Below are 20,886 nucleotides of genomic sequence, written 5' to 3' on the forward strand. Positions count from 1 at the left end.
CTTAAGATGTTTTCAAGGTTTAAACAAAAGTGAAATCAACTGTGGATGAGCACAATACTTTATTATGAACTCAGTACTCCCATACAGTAAGCAGACATTCAAGTAGGCCCACAGTTTGAACTTCATATGAGCTCATTCTTTCACTGAGCGGCTTTATTGAGTCAACACCTGATTAACCCATTTATTATGGGCATGCATCAACTAATCCTTCCATTTTTACAGACGTCAAAGCGCCCAGGTTATTAGACAACAGAGACGTAAGAGTGTGGGATTTATACTCATGGATACTCATGCTAAAGTTGTATACATTTGTGTATACATTCATTAAAAGGTGATTCCAATAAGGAAAGGAGCTTTCAAAAACAAGCAGGCATCAATGTGATTTAAAACTACCAGACACTGCTATGTATACAGCCATGTAGTTAGAACTTTATTCATTTTTTTGATATAAAAAGTGCATAATTTTCTGGCATGACAGTTGAATATGAATGATAGAAAAGGTCAATATTGTACACACACAAAGCTCCAAATACACACAAAATTACTATGAATGGTCACAATAATGCACAGTCTTTATCACTGCTCGAATATCAACAATCGTCAAAACTTGTACTGTGGGACCTATGTATTATATAAAAGCTATCATACCTCACAAAATAAAATAAATACTGTACACGTTCTTAAAGCGAAACATTTCTTTCCCCATCCTTCCCATTCACAGTGTGTATAGAATGGATTAAATGATGCAATACAGTTTTCTAACATCAGGCAGCAGTATCGTACAAGTGGTGAGTCAGGAAGGAAACTTTTTTTATTTTTTTTTCTCCATGTGAAAACTGGTGTGTGGCATCAAGAGATGTGCTGTAGTTCAGTGCACCCAAGGGTGGAAAAACATTTTTTTTTTTATCTTGCAGCAGTCCTGCTCTGCAGCTGCTGTCAAGAAGAATTTACTAAAGCATCAATAATGCAGAATGTACTTGGGAGTGATCTGATACAAATTTATCTCAGGCTGCATATTTATACTGGGGTATTTTTTTATTGTAAAGGATGGTTATACATTAGTAAAATGTCCCAGTGTAATTAAATAAACGACAGGGAAGCTGTAAGTGTTATATATCACTTCCTGTAGCTTTTTTTTAAACACTCTGACCCCAGCGTGAAGTCTGTGACAATGAATTTCAGACCCACTTTAAAACTTAGCTCTCATATACCTCACCTGAGTGGCTGCTGTTAATTATTAAACCATTCAGAGTGGAGAAAGTGATAGCTCATTAGTTTTTACTGCCATTGTGTGCTGTGGTGCGTCTCAGCTGGGTTTATTGCAGGAGGCACCAGGACAGGAAGTAGAGAAATGTCGGAGAAAGAACGAAAATATCTCTCATGGTAACCCTCCGTTGAATATTATGGCCCCTGTAGGAGGCTGGCCTTTACACTGCATGTGTGGTTTTTTTATTAGTCCATCATCGTTCATAGTCCATTGTCCTTTATTATCATCGTTTTAATCCAACATTTTGAAGGCCACGCTCACCACAGTGGAAAAAAGTAATAGCACGGTTATTTTTTTTCACAATTACTTTTGTTATTACTGCATTCAAACTGTCTATAGGACTTCTTTTTCACTGTACACGTATGCATGTGTAAATGTGTGCAAATGCATGACTATGCGCATGTGTATGAGCTTCTCAGGCTACTTGTTCTTCCATTTTTCTGACTGTCTTTATTTGTGTTTGTCTGACTGACTACACTCATGATAATTCACTGTACCTGCCCTCTTAAGGAGCATAGTTCTTGGGCCGTATCATCATCTTGACAGTCTTGAAGGCCTGCCTGTAGTTGGTGGGATAGTACTCCGTTGTCATGTTGTGCCATGTTCCCCAGAAGATCCCGTTTCGGACTCCCTTGTACCTCTTGTGATAGTACTTCCCGTTGAGGTTGGCGGACATGCAGGCATCGAACCACCAGCCGGAGCTGTAATAGGCGCCGCAGTTTCCGGATGGGTACATGTCGTTGTCGCGGTCGGGCGTGGAGAAAAACTTCTGGTCATGGTTGAAGTGCTTGTTGAAGCTGATGGCGTTCCCGGCGGTCCCACTGCAATGGCACAATGATTTATTTAAGATGGAGTCCTCCTTTATAAAATTTGATCACACATGCAGAGAAACCAATATTGTACCTGTATCCACTGACAGACAGCCGATAGCGAAGGAATTCATTGGCCACATAGAACTGGTCGTACTTGGCATACTCCCGAACACCCTCAAAGTCCTCCAGCTCGATACGCACGATCATGTCTTTGGCCTTTGTCAGCAAGTGGATATGGTCATTGCCCAGCCAGAACTCACCTCTACAGCAGGGGGGAAAAAAGCAGATAAGGGAGGGGGGATGAAAGAGAACAAAATGAGATATAGGTTATGAACGAGCTCATATGCTTGTTCACTTGATTAGAAAGTGGATACTCTAACTGAATTTACTCATCCCCACAGGGGAGGAGAGGAGAGGAGGAGATGCAAGGGGAGAGTAGTGTGGCAGTAAAAGAAAGATGAGAGCAGACATTATTCTTTCAGTGGGAGGTTATACTAGATCTGTAGGCACTGTTATCAAGAGGTAGCCACGGTTATTTCCCTTATAAAATTCCTTCCTACAGGAGTTGAGACAAAAATAGAGAAAAAGAGCTGAAATTTTAATCTGGTCAGAGGCTATAGAAGAGGCTCTGCATGAACACAAAATATAATCAGTGTGAAAGGGGCTGCTTCCTAACATTTTCACCTGTTCCCAACTTTAACAATCTTTTGTTTTGTCTTAGTCCTTTAATTTAAGTCAAGAAGTGTATTACCTGATAAAATGTGTGAGCCCTACTGTTGTGCTGTATTTGTATTTATTTGTTGTTTTACATGTGATAGTGATAGTGAGAACAGGTGTACATTGTAAGATATTCCAAGCATGGGCCACTCTTAAGTGGTGGGAGGAAGGTTAAAACCGTTTTCTAACAAATAACATTCTGTTACAGTTAGTGCACTGATGGGTGTACTTGGATTTCGAAAGATGAGTTCTGCTTGTCAAGAGTAACAGAAGAATCTTGAATTAATGCATTGTTTCCTATTATGTTGAAGATTTGCTTCAGTCTAGCTCACCCCTATGGTTAACCGAGCAGGTGGTAGGTTCCAGTTAGGTGAGGCTGAGAAGTAGAGCTGCAATGTTTACTTGATTATTTGGCAACTGCTTAATTAATCACCCACTATTTTGATAATCAGGTAAAAAGTTTGAGTATTTTTTAAAGAAAGAAATAGCGAAAACAAAATAATTTTTTCAGTAAACTGAATATTTTGGTTTTGGACAAAACAATGCATTTGAGGACATTATCTTAGGCTCCAGGAGACACGGGTTGATTTTTTTCTACATTTTATAAACCAAAAACTAGTACAATTATTGAAAACATAATAAGATTAACTGAAAATTAAAATAATTGTTAGTTGCAGGCCTACTTATAAGATGATTAAAGGCCAGTTACTGAGCCAAAGTTGAGGTAAAGTAGGTGGCAGCTTGTAGATTTCCCACCATGAGTTTTCTATTTTCAAGTTTTTTTATGTTGAACTTCTTGGGGTTTGTGTTTTGCCTGCCTTTTATACTATTTTAGTCAGAAGGGTACTCTGGTGATTTAGTATTGCACTGACAGATAATAAATTAGATTCTCAGGGTTATTTTCTCAGACTAAAAGTTTTCCAGTGCCTTTCAACACAAACTGCCCTCTATGTGGGGTGGCGGCACTAGCCAGCATGTAATTAAGTCTGTTATATATCTCTTTGTGTTCATATTTGAACCCCAGCATACCCAATCAAGCCTTGCATCCAAATACAATTTTAGCTTTTGACACTAAAGTCTGTATATGACTTGAGAGTCGTAGTGATAAGTAAATTAAATCAATAAATCATAAATCCATCGCAAGAAGATTAATTGCCAACTATTGGCAAAGCTTTTTAAGGAAAAATGTGAAACAGTTGTTGGTCCAGGCTTCTTAAATATAATGATTATCTGCTTTTCTTCGTCATTTATTATATTAAGACTAGAGTAAGAGTCTTCCTGTTCTGGACTATTGGTTGGACAAATAGACAACTGAAGTAAGAGTAGAGGAAGAGTCTTCCTGTTTTGGACTATTGGTTGGACAAATAGACAACTGAAGACTATGATGAGCATTTTTCACAATTCTTAAGGCATTTTATAGGCATTCTATCCTGCAAAATAATCTGCAAATCTGCCAAATTATCTTTAGTTGCAGCCATTACATTTAAGCCTAAAAGTAAGAGTTGAATAGAACTGGTTGTCAATGAAAGCGTCAAAGCAACTCTTTCCCTCATTCTAAGTTTCATTTTGAGAGGAAGCTCGTATTGAGACCCTAGTCCGTTACCTGAGGTTCCCGAAACCTTTCTTATACTCGGCCCAGGTGCGGTTGAAGCTGACAGAGCCATCGAGCCGTTGCTGTATCATGGTCCATCCACCTCCATAGGACTCCATGTCACAGAAGACCTCAAATGTCCCGTTGCGAGGATCAGGGGTCACGCGATACACGCCGTTCTTCCTCGCCTCAAGCACATTGTAGTCTGAACAGTCCCGAGGGGCTAAGATGACTGCAGGGAGACAGAGAGAGAGAAAGAATGGAGGGTGGTGATATTCAGTAATCTTTTCTCTTTTCTCTGGCATTTTTCTCTGCCCAACCAAGAGACAGTAATAGAAACAGCCCCTGAGGCTGAGGATGGGAAAAGAATATGCGATAAGTTAGCAGGAAATCCAGCTTTAACCATTGTGGAAGTTCTCATTCCTACATTAATTTCCGGGGCAGTCTATGGAAAGGCAAAACAGTTCAGTATGCCCTTTAGCCAACCAGACTTTAGGTCAGTTCCTTGTTTTGATCAGGCTGGAGTTCAGCAAGTCATCAAGCATTAAAACACTAACTCCCAGTAAGCATTTGAGAACTCCATAGTCTTATCCTCTATTTCTAAACATGATGTCCCCTTTTGGGAAATCACACTGACTATCTGGACTCCAACATTTAAGAAGTAAGTGAACAGACAAAGGCCACTATCAAACTATAGAAGTCACTGACCTTCCCCTGCTCTGCTCCACATGCCCATTTCATACAACTTCTCTATTTTCCAAGATCCTTTACTTTTTTAACCTGCCCACTTATTTTTCAAACATTTGCCCCTGTGTCGCGCTGCAGGCTGCTGACCCCACCCAGAACCAAGGTCCAAAGGCCCCTGTCAGTTAGCATTTGGGAATTGAAAGGAACAGACTTGTCAAAACGTGGGAAAGTGTAAAACTGGATTAGAGAGGCATACCCCCTCCCTGCATGTTTGGCACCTGGGGCCTAAATCATCTTGACATTGGGCAGGCAGCATGTGGGCCCCTTCCTGAGATTGTTTGGTGAACTCCATTGCTGATACAGTTTTGTCACACAGTTAAATCTGTTTAGTGGCTTGGTAGATTATAATAGAGCAAGGGTATTGGGAACCATACCGATTACAGAGAGCCAGACATCAGGTGGTTCATGCCCAGGGAGGGGGGAGTCTAGACCAAAGTGTTTTGGTGAGTTTAGAGACATGCAGTTTGGATGCTTCATGGCAACATTAGCAAAAGATTAGACTTTGGTGTTCTTCTGTCATTATTAAATCAGAACTTGTACATGGTGCACAAAATAAAAACACCCTTCATGTGTTTTGGTTGCTTTGAAACGCAATCATGATCCATGATTTAAGTTGCTTTCTGAATTTCAAAATGATCTGTAAGACTATTTTTAGAAGTGGACAATTATTTCTCTATTGAAAGAAGAGCAAAAAATGGCACTGAAGTAATTTCTCAACGGATGAGATGTTTAAGCTTGATGTAACAGTGAGCTCTGTTGGTAGGGCTCTCATGCTGTTGATCAAATCGGTTGAAGTTAGCCTTTGAAAAATAGTGATAGACATATTGTTCGTCCAATCAACTACCAAGCATTTTTTGTGGCAAGAGCCTGCCCTTTTCTGAACAATTTCTTACCAGATGGTTTCACGTAAGAAACCATCTGGCGTGTCAGGTTATAGACTATAGACTATAGCGAGACTAGAATAAGCCTATGAATTTCTTCATTTTCATCTTAAAACATAATGTTGCATTAAAAAGTTCCTCATCCGCCATGGCACTAGCTATAACTCATATTGTGTAGTTCACATAATATCACCCAAGGAAGAGCCATGTGAAGTAATTTGTCGAATCAGCACAGCCATCTAGCTGGCTTCATCCCTCTGTTGTTGTGTTTATACTTCAGATCTGCTAGTCACTGAGGTTATGTGAAGTTTAAACAGAAGCAAGAGGACATTAAACACTGTGCTGTCTGCAATTTGCCTTCAAGATCGATCTGCATCCATATTGCACCCCTACTTGGGTTGCAGACGGTAGATCCCCCCATAAGGAGAACAGTCTGGGAGTCCAACGTGAGGTTACAAATTTTATCCTTGTCACGTTAACAGCTCTGTCTGCGCTTTGCATTCAAAGTATTGTCCTGTAAATTCTTCGAGCGTCTCCTTCACTTCAAGTGTCTTACTGTAGTTTCTCCGCTTTACATTTCATTCTCCTTATTTGTCCCTATCTGTCTGACTGGGCAGCCAGTATCCCTCGACAGACAACAGCCATCTCATTTAACTACTCTGGCACTGTGCCTGACCTAAATAACTCTAATATCAGCCACTTACTGATGTCCAAATGACTGTTGGCTGATTGGCTGTCTGACTGTTGAGGTGGCTGTGGAGTCAAATGACTTTCTAATTGGGTGGCTGATAGCTTTTCCTGCTTTCTTGCCTACTTATTAATCATAATTCCATAGGCTCCCTTAAAGGCTCATAACTTACATGCTTTCAACTGACTGCACAGAAATGATTGGCATAAAAGGAAGACAACTCTGTTATCAAGGAGACATTCCCTTTGACCACCAGGAGTCACACTGATAGGCAATTATTGATAGAAGGAAACATGTATCCTAAGTGATAGTGTGATTTTCCCCCACAAAAACAGTTCAGATAGAATATTGCTGTTTGCTTGATGGAAAGAAACTCTCATCAAACAGCAACACTCTTCCCTTAGGAAGTTGTGTATCACCACATTGCAGACAAGCAGTTCCTGACAATGTGGCAGACTGGACATCCATTCTCTGTGTTTATAATTGAGTTAATGTAGCTGAACAGTAACATGAATTGCTTTCAATTCACCTCAAGGCCCTAATACGTCTTGCAGGAGTGAAAGTGAAGATTAGTGCTTGCAGCAAGGATGGGACTTGGAAAGGGGGGTGAAATAAATGCTTACAGCACAGCGAGCCGCGAGTGATAAAAGCATCTTGACAAACTAACTATTATTCCTGCTTGATAATGAAAATGCAATTCTACATTGGCCTAAAATGTTGGTGTAATTTATGCCAGTGTTTTTTTATAAGCTGCATTGTTCATTTGCTGTTGTATTTTTTAACCTGGAACAAAGTAGTTTGGATAAAAGGATGAAGAAAGTTCAATAAAGTGAGTGTCCTTAGATGCCTCTTCTAAACCCACTGAGTGTAAATGTTGTTCGAACTGTGTTGTGTAGCTAATGAGCTGTACTAGTGTGGCTGATGTCTAAATCCTGAAGCTCATGTGTGAGTGGTTAGCATTTGTTGGCCAATGATCCATCACCACAGCTCCTATCTACATAAATACACACATCTGTCTCTAAAAATGTTCTGATATAATCTTCAGATGAGCACTTTAGGTCTGCTTGCTTTCTCTTGCGCTAGATGCAAACGGAATTTAAATGTTGTTTGTGCGAATCTCTATTTAACAATTATTTAATGATTTAGCTGCAATTTGGCAGCTGGATGGTTTATTCAGGAGTCAGGAGAGCCATTAAACTCTGAATTGCTTCGCTAAGCACTTTTCATTTTGTGATAAACAACTTGAAAACATTTTTCACTGAAAGTCACTGTAGTGTTCATAGCATGTGGGGACATTAATTCAGCACCTGGTATTTTAATTAAACTACACTGATGGTGAAAAGGCTAAAAAACACAATGAAACTTCCCCGTTGATTACTTACCTAAAGACAATTATCGGCTGTATTTTGACTTTCCTGAAATGTTGTATTGTAATATGCAAATCTGGAATTTTCAAATGAATTCCATTTCTAGAACATAAATCTGAATATTGGATAAAGCCAGGTGTTTTAATTAATAGAATATTAGATAAATCAGGCTATGAATGATATATGAACAAGCCGCCCCTGTAAATACCTTCAGAATATTGATAGGATATGAAGCTGGAAAGGTTGATGTATGTAAGTGCTGCTGAAGACGTATCTGATAAAATATGCACCAATTTGTGTAAACTTCCAGAGCAGAGGAGTAAAATAAACTCTTCAGTGTGTATTTTCGATCTTTTCTTTTACACCAGTCTGAAGGAAAACATGATATGGAAGCATAAAAGCCTAAAATGGTGTTTTCACATCTAGTGTTTGGCCTGTAAAATGGGATTAGTGTGACATGAGTCTGTCATGAGTAGTAAGAAAAAAACCTACATCGGAGCCTCTTCAGGATCTTGAAAGTTTTGTTTATATTAAATGTTAATCCTGTCTTTTGGAGTAAGAAGAATCACTTGAGTAAAACAGCAGTTACAACATTGTTTATACTCCTGTTGTGAAACTGCACGAGTCTTATTACATTTTGGTATCCTTACTCGGTCACAACAGCTGCGTCCTGTCTACTTCTTTGGATTCACTCCAGACGCCGTCAGGCACGATTTCCCAACTTGCGGCAGAATAATTTGCCGGTTCTTGACTTTAACATGACAGATTGATGTACAAATACAAGTGTTAGTGACCCTGTGTGCCACCCGTGACTAATGTTGGGGAAAGCCGCCCACATTACTTTTTGCGTTGTTGTCAAGAGATAATGAGAGCTAGTTGTTTTATGCAGGAATGAGCACTCAAGAGCATGACCTCCAGAGGAAGAGAGAGGTGGGGGGGGGGGGGGGGGGGGGGGGGCAGAGGTAGAGGATTAAAGAGAGACAGAGACGGTGAAAGTTATGGAGAGAGGAGTGAAAAAGAGTGGCACTCTGTGGAGAAATGGATAGATGAAGAACAGATAGACTGAGGATAAATGTGGGAGAGAGAGAGGACAGGATTGAAGGAGAGTCTGAAGGAGAAAGAGGCAAGTTTAGGGGAGAAGAAAATGCAAGATGGGATTCCCTTCACACCACTGTCCTCGCTAATCTACTTAGAAATAAGCTCACATCTGTTTTCCACATAAAAGCCCCAAAATAGTGTCACATTCACTCATGCAAAATCAGGATATTATTCAGCTTCAGCCTGAAAAGTGGCCTGCATTTCAACTGTGCCCTCATCCAAATAAGCTTTTACATCAATGTGAAGTGGAATGTGTGCTACGCTTGGCTAGTTTGCAATCCCTACTGATAACTCTTTGCATATATTCACCATCAGGAGGTTCTCCTCATTCCTCTTTACAGAATTAAACCTGACTCTAGAATCTGCTGCTTATTTTTTTGAAATGTTCACACTTTGCATTGGCGTAGGCGCCAAGTATCTGTCTTTCCTCCCCCTCCCCCTTTTCAGTTTGTCCATATGGAGAGTAGTGGAATGTCAGAGCACTTGAATTAGTTATATAACAACTAATTTGAATTCTCACTTTGACCCCAGTTGTCATATTGCTTCACTCATGTACAGTATGACCTCAACCTAAAGATATTTGCTGTGGTAACTTTTTGCTATGGCTGCACTTAAGCCGACTTAGGCTCTGTTTTAGTAGTGTAGCAGACGCAGGCAGCTATTGTTGGCATTGGACTTTTATCTTTTTAAAGGTGATGAAAAATTCCTCTTACAATTCCCCCCCTCCAAAAAAAATACGTTCATATCAGTAATGGAGAAGGCATGTCGCAACAAACCACTGTGTTTGGTAGACAATGTCATTGTCAGCCTGAAAGATCTCATTTCCCATTTCCCAGAAAGGCCAAGTTGGATGAAGGTGACCACCCAGAGTTTAGTTGTTTGTAGTGATTACAAGTCGCTATGTCCACTTAAGCGTGATTGGATACATCCTATGCCAGAAAATTCACCCCACTACAGACCAATAGATCCCCGGTCCCGGTCTACAAATTGAGTTTCATTACCATAACAACATCTGTGCTGAATTTAAAGGAACAGAAGAGAGGAGAATAGAGAAATGACCTCTTGATCATGCTCAGAAAGATTGCAGAAATGAAATGCATAAGAGGATGAGAGAACAGGAGAGGCAGCTTTTGAAACAGCAGATAGAACAGAATCGAAAATAACAGAAAACACAAAGAAAGGGGTTTTCGTTGAAATGGGAATACATTTATAGGAAATAGCTGAAAAGATGGAGAGGGCTTTCAAAGGAGAGGAAAGATGGGATAGAAAAAAAGATTGGAGCATTCAAAATACCAAAATAGAGAATCTTAGTAAAAGCAGGCTTACACTGAGGGGAATTCTGCACTGGACACGCGGTGGTGCACGTGGAGCTCAGCTTGTTGACCACTCCTGTGATGTTCTCCACCTTCCTGTCCACCATTGCCTGCAGATTGTCTATGTTGAGCAGGTTCAGCCCCTCCAGGCGACCCTGCAGAGCAGAGATCTGGCTCCTGGCATTGCGCAGGCTGGCCGACATCCTATTCAGCTTCACCTGGGGAAAGGAAAGGAAGTAATATCTGTGCACAGACTGCAAAGCAGGTGGATAATTGAAGTCACCAGCCTCCCTCAGTGTTTCACCAGACAATTAGAATTTTTGAATAGGAACGAGTCTGCGTGATGTTTGGCTGTCTGCCAGAGTGGCTGTGTGAGAGTCAACAAAGTTAGCAGACAGGGCAAAGATTTAGCGCCGATTCCCCACCCCGTTGACAGTAGCAGGAATTTTCCCTGGTGGTCTGGTGCCAGGTTGGACTTCACAGGTCTATAAACATCTGGCCAGTTTACATTCCAGCTGTGTACATTTTATCGGACAAATTTCGATGACTTTTCTCCTTTAGTGTTTTATAGAGCACATTTTAGTTTAGTTTGTTTAGATAAGTGTCACTAAAATATTCACAAGGCTGATAATGATGCTGGCTCACTGGGAATTCACATGGTCCTGATGGAAAACAGAAATTGGTGCAATGACACTGTTGCACTCCAAATTATGTTTATCTGATCCAGAATGTGCATCAGTGTAGATTTTGACATCTTTTGAACAATTCCCAAACTAATGTTCACCCAAATTTAGACTAGGATGACAAATACACTTAACTTTTATAGACACCATTCAGTGATGAGAAATTCATAAAGATTTTCTGAATATAGAAAATAAACCTTGAGGTTTCATCTTTGCATCGAAACAAGGATATTAAAATAGAGCTCATTCCTTTGTAGAATCCAACATTTTCTGATTAAAAGTGTTAAAAATGATATTTTCTTTGTGAGACTGTTCTGCACTCTTACCTGCATCTCCTGCATAGTGCTCGGGCTCGGTGTAATTTTCCCAAAAATGGAACCTGGTCCAGCATTGTCCACTCTAGGCACCATCCCGTCTCCCCTCTCCTCCTGGCTGGACCCAGCTTGCACATCCTGCCCTGTCAGGTCGTGTCTCACATTTTCGGTGTCCCTTTGAACTGGGATCTGCGTCTGTCCCTGGTCAGCTTGCTGATGTACAAAAGCCTCATTGCCCCGTGCCCCACGGCACTCCTGGCACCCGCTCTTCAACTTATTGACCACCTCCTTCAGACTCTGCAGCTCCTTCATCGTCTTCTCCAGCAGCCTGAACTGCTTGGGCAGCTGGATGGTGAGGGGAGGCAAGGTGAGCTGGTAAGGGCAATCCTCCCCCTCCTCTGCCCCAGCCCCCGAGCTCCCGCACTGGCCAGAGGGTCTCAGTTTCATGGGGCAAGAGACGGGGGTACCAGAGTCAGATCCCACAGAGTAGGGTCCTCTAGCGTCCCATCTCTGGTGTGAGTTGATGGGAAGGTCCGCTGCCCGGCTAGTGCGCGGCACCAAGGTGGCTGTGAGCAGTAGACTGGCACAAACGCAAAGCACAAGTGTCCTCATTTTACTGAAATAAGTGTGTGTAAAGTGAGAGTGTCTGCACTTGCCTCAGATGTGAACTCAGAAAGTGTCTGGATGCCTATAGTTGTATGAATGAGAGTGTGTGTCTGTGCCCGCAGCTGTAGATTGCAAGTATAGGAGTATATGAGTGTGTGTCCAGTATCCTATTGGTTTAAAAGAGTGTGTGTGTGTGTGTGTGTGTGTGTGAGAGTGTGTGTGAGCACAGCCTGCAGGACGGAGAGCGCGCAGGGGAACTGCCGCTGCCTCAGATAGCTGTGTCATTAATATCAGGACGGGTGAGGGAGGGAGGAGAGAGAGGCAGAGAGAGAGAGACGGGAGAGGGAGGGTGCTGAGTGAGAGAAGATGGGAGGGGCAGCACTATTGCGTAATGCAAAACACCATATCAGCAGCACTGTGAAAAACCACAGAGACGCAGACAGAAATTATGGGAGTGGGAGAGAGGGAGAGAAAGAGGGGGAGGAAATGAGGGGGGGGAGAAGAGAGTGATGGTAGGTCCTTTTTCCTGCAGTCAGGGCATGGTGCCGTCCTGCTCATTTCCCCGAAGAGCAAAGTGACTCAGTGCACAGGAACTATCCACTCAACTGATGTTAGGGTGATGTTCTTTCACGCTCTGTTGTTTTGTGGTTTTGGATGTCCGCAGCAAAAAAAATTAAAGGTTTCGTCCCCTGACCCAGTCCAGACTCCAATGCCTCATTTGAAAAACTCTGCCGGTCACTTTCCAGTTCCAAATTAGGCTCAGGTGGGCACAATTACTGTAAAATCCATGCTTAGCTTGAAGCAATTACAAGTTCAAGTACAAACAACTTGTTTGTTTACTTGTATTTTACAAGGCTGGCTGAGGATGTTGCAAATGAAGCGGAAAAATGATCAAGAGATTTCAAAATCTGTTTTCCCTGAAATTAAACTATTGTTGGAACCAATATCTTCTTTCAGTTTCTGTTATAATTGATTAAGCTGTTTTGGTTCTATGAAAGTCGCCTCTCTCTGTTTGTAGTAACCATTGTGGTGTCACTCGATGTCCACACTACTACTACTACTTAGACTATCTAATTGATTAAACAACAAGTGTCAGTGTCATTTTGTATTAATGATCTGAATCTGCAAAATAACTAACCATATCAGTCAATCTTTACTGCTGATACTCTGTCTGGATTCAATATATCGTTTATCTTACATAATACAGCTGCAGATTGCACATTAACAATATAACTTTATTTGGAATGAGTAAAGCAAATAGAGCTAAGATAGATTCTAATGGCTAAAAGTGCTTAAAAAGTAAATATTACACCATGACTGATATATGAGTTGGCCGATATTATCGGCTGATATTGGCCTATCACAGATATATCGGTATTGGCGTATTTGTTCTTGATATCGGCTGATATGTAAATGTTTTGGTTTCAAAGAACATGATTTACAATTATTCAATTTTGAGTTAAGTCTACAGTTTAAGTTCACTGATATCCTTCTAGACTATAAAGTTGATTGTTAATCTGTAAAATATTCTGCCTCCATTACATCTCTTTGTCACAAAAGAATGATAAACACATTTGAGGGATCATGGCATAAGGTGTTTGTATATTGGCCAATAAATAAAAATCTGAATTTTTCACTTCCTAATATTAATATTGGCATCACCCCCAGAAACTGCATTTCAGTCTAGCTCTACTAAATTTAGCCTACATCATATTGCAGTTTTAATGGTTTACTTCTTTGTCACACTTTTAGGAAAGTGTGGACTGAATTTGGACTGAATAGCCTTTCTTTATCTGTATCATGAAGAAAATATGTCTACACAATATTCGCCTGCAACATGTCACTGAAATAAATGCAAAATTGGCTTGCTTTGGTCGCCTCACTGGCTGTCAGGGTGGATATCATTAATTGAAACTGCTGGGTGCTCTCTATTCATGTGTGCTGCTTAACGATTCTCTTGCATTTACCGCTGTGTCTTAGGAGTGTGTTAATGAAGGGAAATGGGACGTTTTAGTAGCACAACACACTTGTTTTGGGACCTCCTTGAAAACAGGAGATACATCTCAAGGGGTTTGACCTGATATGATGTATGTGACTAATTAATATATTCAACAGTGCCCTTTGTTGGCATTTTTAGAAAACATTCTTGAACTTTATTACCTCGCTTGAAAGTTATTTCACTTGCCTCCCTCTTAGAGAGATCGGGAAATTGGATTATTGATCTATTATATTACAGTAAGTGTTGCTGGAGGATACATCACCATGGCAGATGTAGGCTGACAGGCGGGTTTAAATGAAGTGTTCTCATCCTCAGCGCTCCCTTATACGTTTATAAAGTTGCACAACTTAATTTAAAATGTATTAAAACTGTAATTGCTGCAATGTCACAGCAGTAGCATTGATGCCTTTATGATTTGGTTTATGTAGTTTTTTTTTACTTACTAAGCAGACAGATAATGAAGTTTTAATGAATAAACAACAAACAATCCTCTTGTTTTCATCTGTAATGACGATGTGGTCATGTGGTCATTTTTGATGGTTTTTAAAGTCACAACCACAAACATTGCTCATACAATATGGAATCTCATGGAGCATCTTATTAGTAATAAAATGATTAAGCAATACAAGCTCTTTAAATTAATTGTTTACTGTGCAGAGTGACTCTTAGCTGTGGATCCTCACCCACAGCCTGGATGTTACCCTACTTGGAGTCTTGTTATAAACTTCAATGTCGATTCGTTAACTTGGCACTGATTATTTGTTTGTGGGACATGGCTTTTGTTTCGGTATATTAAGTGATTCATAACCACAGGTCATGTAATTGGATTTCTCTTTCTGGGCTCGGTTGAATATCTCATGCACTCGTCATATTTCCAGAGAAGTGACATAGTTTTTTCGGATAATTGATTTCAGCTACAGAAGTGGCCCTCTGCCCTGATGGAGGAAACTTCTCCTAACAAAGTGATTCAATCTAGCTATAGGCTCAACTCAGAAATATTAAGACGTGAAGGTAGAGATACACACCGAGAGAGATGGTGGTTGTCTCCGTCACACAGAGGATTTCACTGCCGTGCTTCTGTGGTCATTATTTTTCTCCCTGAGGGTGCGGAGTATGAAAGCCCACAGGTTTCTTTTTGTTACCCATTTCACATACCTGCTGCACCACGCACTCACATTGCTGGAATGTTTACGGCTGTTCTTCAGTGCAGATCACATGCTTGCTTCATTAAGTTGAGGGCATCTGTGTATGTGTGTCCATGTGCCTGCATCAATATCTTCCAGTGATTGTCTCTATCTCACTTCAAAGATGTGGTCTGCCACATGTGAGCCTTATGCAGCCACCCCATAAAAGCCTCCCCCCATTCTCTATACTGCTGAAGATAAGTCTTGGCACCAGAATAAGAGAGGCTGCCTGAAACCGCTTTGGGCTGCTTCTCTCAGATAAATGCCCAGCGTATGGCCAGGATGTCTGCCGCATCACTGGTATGTCTTTTTTGAAAACCCCACAATGGCCATATTGGATGTGTTATTTAGCTTTGAAATCTGTTTAAAATTATCATTTTGTGTTGGTTTGATGAGGTCATTTCACATGTTTCTGTAATTCACTTATTTTAGGACTCAATAATAGATTACATGAGTATGGTTGAAGTTAGGACAGATGACCCACTTACCATTTCAAGATGTAAGAGGGAGAGATTTAACATTTTAAACTCTGATCATGTAATACTAGTAAGGTGTTTTTGCTTGTAGTTTCGTGACCTTGGGTGACTGCTAATGCAAAGTGACTGAAAAACATCAGAATAAATCATATTAACGAGAGCCCTAATCTGCATCATTCACAGCATCCATATCTCTGTCCTTTCAGCCCTTGGAACGTGCTCGGGCGCTTTGCGAGCACGTTTGACAATACCCAGATAAACAGTATAATGGGATGAATCTAAAAACATAATCGGCTATCCCTAATGTTTGAAGTCGGGGAGAGTTATCAGTGCGTGTGTGCCTGTATGTGCGTATAATCAGTGTGTTTGTGTGTGTTCGTTGCCGCTACACAGTCCGACCTGAGATATCCTCAGTTCTGCAGCTCTTTGATACAGACGAGGCTATCCCTCATTACTCCCCACCATGCCAACCTGGCTCTGAAGAGATAAGAAGAGAACAACACCTTTCTTCTGTTTCTATCACTGTAATGTACGCACACAACAACCTTCGCACAGAGAGAAATTTATCAACAGCTCTTGGTGATAATTTTCCCTTTTTTGTAAAGCTGTCGCCGTGTTTTTGTTTTTACCAAGGTTTCACAGCTGTGTACCAACTTTAAAATTACTCCAACACAGCTAATGGTAGCTGTAATCTCAAAAACTGACGTAACTTGATGTTTTTTCGGGCCAATTTCAAAGATTTTTCTTTTTGAGATTGCAGATAGTTGGGGGTTTGTTTTTTCATACTCATTGTGATAGGTGCTTTGATACTCTGATAACTGCTGCGCTGATAAAGGTTTATTCAGCCCAATTTCGGGTTAAATCCTTTTCACAGACATCAGGGAGCTGGGCTCTGTTGGTAAGTTCAGACACATATAAAAGAGGTTTTTTTCCCCCCAAAAAACTGACTGTTCTGACTTTTGATCTCTTTAGGGGTCTCTAGTGGTTTTGTTTTCTTCTTCTTCTACTCCTGGAACTTAATTTTGTCTCGAAACAATTTCACAAAACAGCTTACTGGTCAGAATTGTATCTGGTTCAGAACAATATTACCCTATTGAATATTCTCGCTGGGAAAAACGGCAACTAGAGATTTCCACAAAATGTGTTATTCTATTCATATCTTTTATTCAGGCAGCTCTGGGTCACTTCAAAGATGTTGAAATAGTGCAACCTGAGCTGGCAAACGCACACAAGAAGATTTGTAGCCCACTTAGCTGAATACAGTATTTAAATGTCCAGCTGGAGTTGGAGTGCTCGGATGTAGATGATTGACGCGGGGGAAATGTATAAATCCCAGCCACCAATCATATGCTGATAGGAGTTTGGAAATGTTGCTTACACACTTAGAGTTACTATAGACCATAAATAAGGTCCTACCTCCAAAGTCTTCATGACAAACTGTTCTTTCATGTATTTCTGATTGGTAATATTTCTATTTTCATGCTCCTCAGTTGTTGTCATTGGGCAAAATCAGCCAGACCAGAGTCGCCAAACTGAAATCCAGCTACATGCTGCTCCACAATACTCTGAAGAGGTATGTTCTCTTGCTATAATGAAAGCTAATTGTCACGTTTTTTGGTTTTTTGGTTTTTTTGGTTTTTGTTTTGTTGATTTCCTGTTTCATTTTGTAGTTATATCCTATTTGTTGTGTCTTGTCTACTTCCTGCTCAGTATGTGTCAGCTGGTCTGTTTTGCTTTCCCATGTCCGTCCCTTGTCGTTCCTGGTGTCCTTTGTGTTCCTGCCAGTGTCCCGCGTGCTTCTTTGGTTTGTGCCTTATTTATTTTTTTTATTTCTCTTTCTTGTTTTTTGTGGATTTGCCCCTGCCTGTTTTTGTTTTGTTGCTTCCTTTTCAGACTTCAGCTTTACATCAGCTTATTAAAGCCTGCTTTTTGTTTTCCACCCGCCTGTCTTTAGTGTTATGCATTTGCGTCCTATTTTCATAATTGTGACACTCATATGTGAGTTATGTCATATTTTGGAGGTGCATTGTGACCTAAAAGATGCTGAGTATACTAGAGAAGTTAACTGCTCGTGACAGCCACAATCCATTCAGCTGAAGTGTCCTTGAAAGAGACTTCAACTCCTTATCAGATCTAGTTGTCTGCTGTTATATATGATCCCAAAAATATGGAAGTAGCATCTGAGTTATTTTGAAGCCTTTAGTTGGGTTACTTCACACTCACTTAGTGCAGCCAGATATCCTAATTTCACATCAGAGGTGGACAGGAGGATGTAGCTGAATCAGTATAAGCAAGGTACAACCACTCTGCTGAATGTAATAGGCTGAGACACCTGTCAGTCATAAACGTATTATTTTAAGCTTTAAACGCCACCAAGGCACGCAACAGAGGGAGGGAAATTAACTTTTGTGACCTCAGTGTCTTGTGGATAGAACAAATCTTTGTGTAATTCCTTTTGAAAACAAAATCTAAATGTGCATGTTTAAATTTGATTGGTCCAGCGCTCAGTAGTCGATCAGCAGCTACTGCATGTTTACTTGCTCATTGTAGCAAGGTTAAGTGAAAAGATAGAAGTTAAGGCTGTTTGTAGGGTTATTTCTAGTTAACAAAGGTTTGCAAGGATTCATCTCAATGGTTCTACTTCTCCTGAAAAGTACAGGGTACTGTCATGTCCTCACACAGAAAACTGATCAAATAGAAATAATGCAATAATCCAGCTGTGTTATTCAACTTATAATTATGAAATAATCTCCAAATGGAGGTCAAATTGGTCAAACAACTGTTCTAGAAATAGTGTAAATGTACTCAGCAGTTAGTAAATAATATCTGTATACTGCATACCACACACTTAAATCATTTCATCTTACAGCTCCCAGGATTCTGAGATTCAGCTTTTGGGAGAGACAAAGAGGTGTCGTGCTGAGCTGGAGAGGCTGCAGGCCGAGGTGGAGAGAACAGAGGAGCAAAGCACCTCTGAGGAGCCTGAAAGTGAGGTCAATGAACTGAGGCAGCAGCTCCTCCAGGCATACAATGAACTGAAAGCTGCTGAGGACAGAGAGTACAAGACACAGCATAAACTGAAATGGTGAGCTGTATATATGCTGTGTGTGTGTGTGTGTATATATATATATACATATATATATATATATATATGTATATACACATATATATATATATATATATATATATATATATATATATATATATATATATATATATACATATATACATATATATATATACATACAGATATATATATATATACATACAGATATATATATATATATATATATATCTGTATGTATATATATATATATCTGTATGTATATATATATATGTATATATGTATATATATATATATATATGGGGGGGGGTGCGCGACCGCTCGTCAACGTCAGTCCGGGGGGGGAGACACGGACGTACGGACAGCCGGTCATCAACTCCGTCAGCCGGGGGACGGACGGACGCTCATCGCCGTCAGCCGGGAGCTCCTAGCCGTCAACCGGGGGACGGCGGACGGACGGACGGACGGACACTCGACACTGTCACGCGCGGAGTATAGCGGTGCTGACCGAGCGGTATAGCGGCGCAGCGCCGCTGTTCCACCTTCTGGGGAGAACCCTGATATATATAGTTTTATTGCTGTAACTCATGTTACATCAAATGTCAAATGATTTAAATGAAAAAGACATTCGATTCAAGATACAAATACATCTCTCAAATAGATGCAGCTTCGTCTGTCTTATAAGTGCACACACACAGGCACACACGCAGACATACACAAGATTAACTTCACACCACTGACCCGAGAGATAGAGTAGAGTAAGGACAAAACCCAGAAGTGTTGTGTACAGTCGGAGAGCATACGCGTGCATGGAAACACACTCACAAAAACATGCATACACACAGACACACACGCACGCGCGTGCAAGTAAGTAGAGCCCAACTGAGGTGAGCTATAAGAGGCGGCATCTTCACAAGTTTTCATTGACTTTAGAGGGAGGTGAAGGTGAAAGAGTTTAAGAACATAAACACACACAAATAGTATTGGTACTGTGTGTGTGGGTGTGTGTTTGAATTGCTTGGCTACAGCTTTTTTCTTCTGTACCACTGACACTGTTCCCTGTAATAGGAAGAAAATGTTCTGTTACTGTTAGAGGAAATTTTATTGCCATTGCCTCTAATGCTGTTTCTGTTTCAGTCACCACATTATTTCAAAGAGTTGCGTCAAAGGGAAAAAATGTATGTAAGCAATTCATCATATAAATACCAGGCTGAAGTGGATTTTTTAAAATGTTTGCTCTGTATGTAACATGTTTACTTGTCTGAGCTCTCCGCACTGGTTCGGTTTGTTGACGTCAGTCCTGTAGTTGTTTTCTGTTCCTTTCCTCTAATCCATTCCTTTCGTTCCCGTGAGTCTCCTTTCTCATTGCAACCAATTTTCCTCTTTTCTGCTGCAGGTTTCTCTCTTCCTTCCCCCAACTCACTCAACACCACTATCTGTGTGTTCAAAGGGTCAAACACACGCGCAGAACTGGAAAACCATGCACTCACTCGAGTATTTGCCTCTTCTCTGTACACAAACTTAATTTTTTTAAGGGCCAATGGGAGGTCACTGGAACATTGCTAAGCAACATGATAACATACACCAGTGGTTCCCAAACAATTTGGCTTATGACCCTTGAAAACATAGCAACGTCTGCATGTGACCCCTCGTCACAGGGTACATATGCTGGACAGTTCTTTCTTGGATTGAATCATTTTTAGAGGCCTGGAAAAAATAAAAGAGCACCTATGTAAGCTAAAAATTGCAGGTCTGTCTTAAAATGATAATTCAATGTGTGATGTTAAATTGGAGTTGTAAATTGAATCACTTAAAGTGGTCGCTTTTGAAAAGATTAAAGCCTTTCCATATCTGTCAGTTAAAAGGTGAAATAACAAAATAAAATCACTTTAATTCTCTCTTTCAGTGTAGCAGTGGAAGCATTTAAATTTTGCAATTGAAGTTGAAGCACCAAAGATTCAGTAATTGAAGTGTGAGCACTGAAAATAGGTGAAGTATAAGTAATTTCAAGGGAGGGAAACCCAAGAAATCACTGCATTCTTGGTTCGAACATTTGACAGGGTTTGAAAAGAGCATGAA

At 40.5% G+C, this 20,886-nt stretch overlaps 2 protein-coding genes across 4 annotated transcripts in view; one reads left to right on the forward strand and one right to left on the reverse strand.

Annotated features, from left to right (window-relative positions):
* Positions 1 to 20,886, forward strand: part of ccdc146 (coiled-coil domain containing 146) — a 51,557-nt gene that overhangs the window by 1,344 nt on the left and 29,327 nt on the right. For all 3 annotated transcript variants that reach the window (XM_030440112.1, XM_030440114.1, XM_030440113.1), the window contains exons 3-4: positions 17,234 to 17,316; positions 18,613 to 18,828. In XM_030440112.1, the coding sequence (XP_030295972.1) occupies positions 17,234 to 17,316; positions 18,613 to 18,828 (299 nt within the window). The remainder of the gene's footprint in view (positions 1 to 17,233; positions 17,317 to 18,612; positions 18,829 to 20,886) is intronic.
* Positions 41 to 12,365, reverse strand: fgl2a (fibrinogen-like 2a). The gene is made up of 5 exons (XM_030440115.1): positions 11,491 to 12,365; positions 10,495 to 10,699; positions 4,400 to 4,619; positions 2,171 to 2,341; positions 41 to 2,088 (listed from the first exon to the last, which is right to left on the reverse strand). The coding sequence occupies exons 1-5, from the start codon at positions 12,088 to 12,090 to the stop codon at positions 1,773 to 1,775; spliced, it is 1,512 nt and encodes a 503-aa protein (XP_030295975.1). The 5' UTR covers positions 12,091 to 12,365; the 3' UTR covers positions 41 to 1,772.

Source organism: Sparus aurata, chromosome 14, assembly GCF_900880675.1.
Source record: "Sparus aurata chromosome 14, fSpaAur1.1, whole genome shotgun sequence".
NCBI lineage: Eukaryota > Metazoa > Chordata > Actinopteri > Spariformes > Sparidae > Sparus > Sparus aurata.

Bases quoted from the DNA above. Each gene is read 5' to 3' on its own strand.
- fgl2a (XM_030440115.1), bottom strand. From the start codon at position 12,090: ATGAGGACACTTGTGCTTTGCGTTTGTGCCAGTCTACTGCTCACAGCC. The intron at 10,700-11,490 runs GTAAGAGTGCAG...TCCTTTCCCCAG, and splicing joins GCACTATGCAGGAGATGCAG to GTGAAGCTGAATAGGATGTC. The intron at 2,089-2,170 runs GTACAATATTGG...GTGCCATTGCAG, and splicing joins CTGTCTGTCAGTGGATACAG to TGGGACCGCCGGGAACGCCA.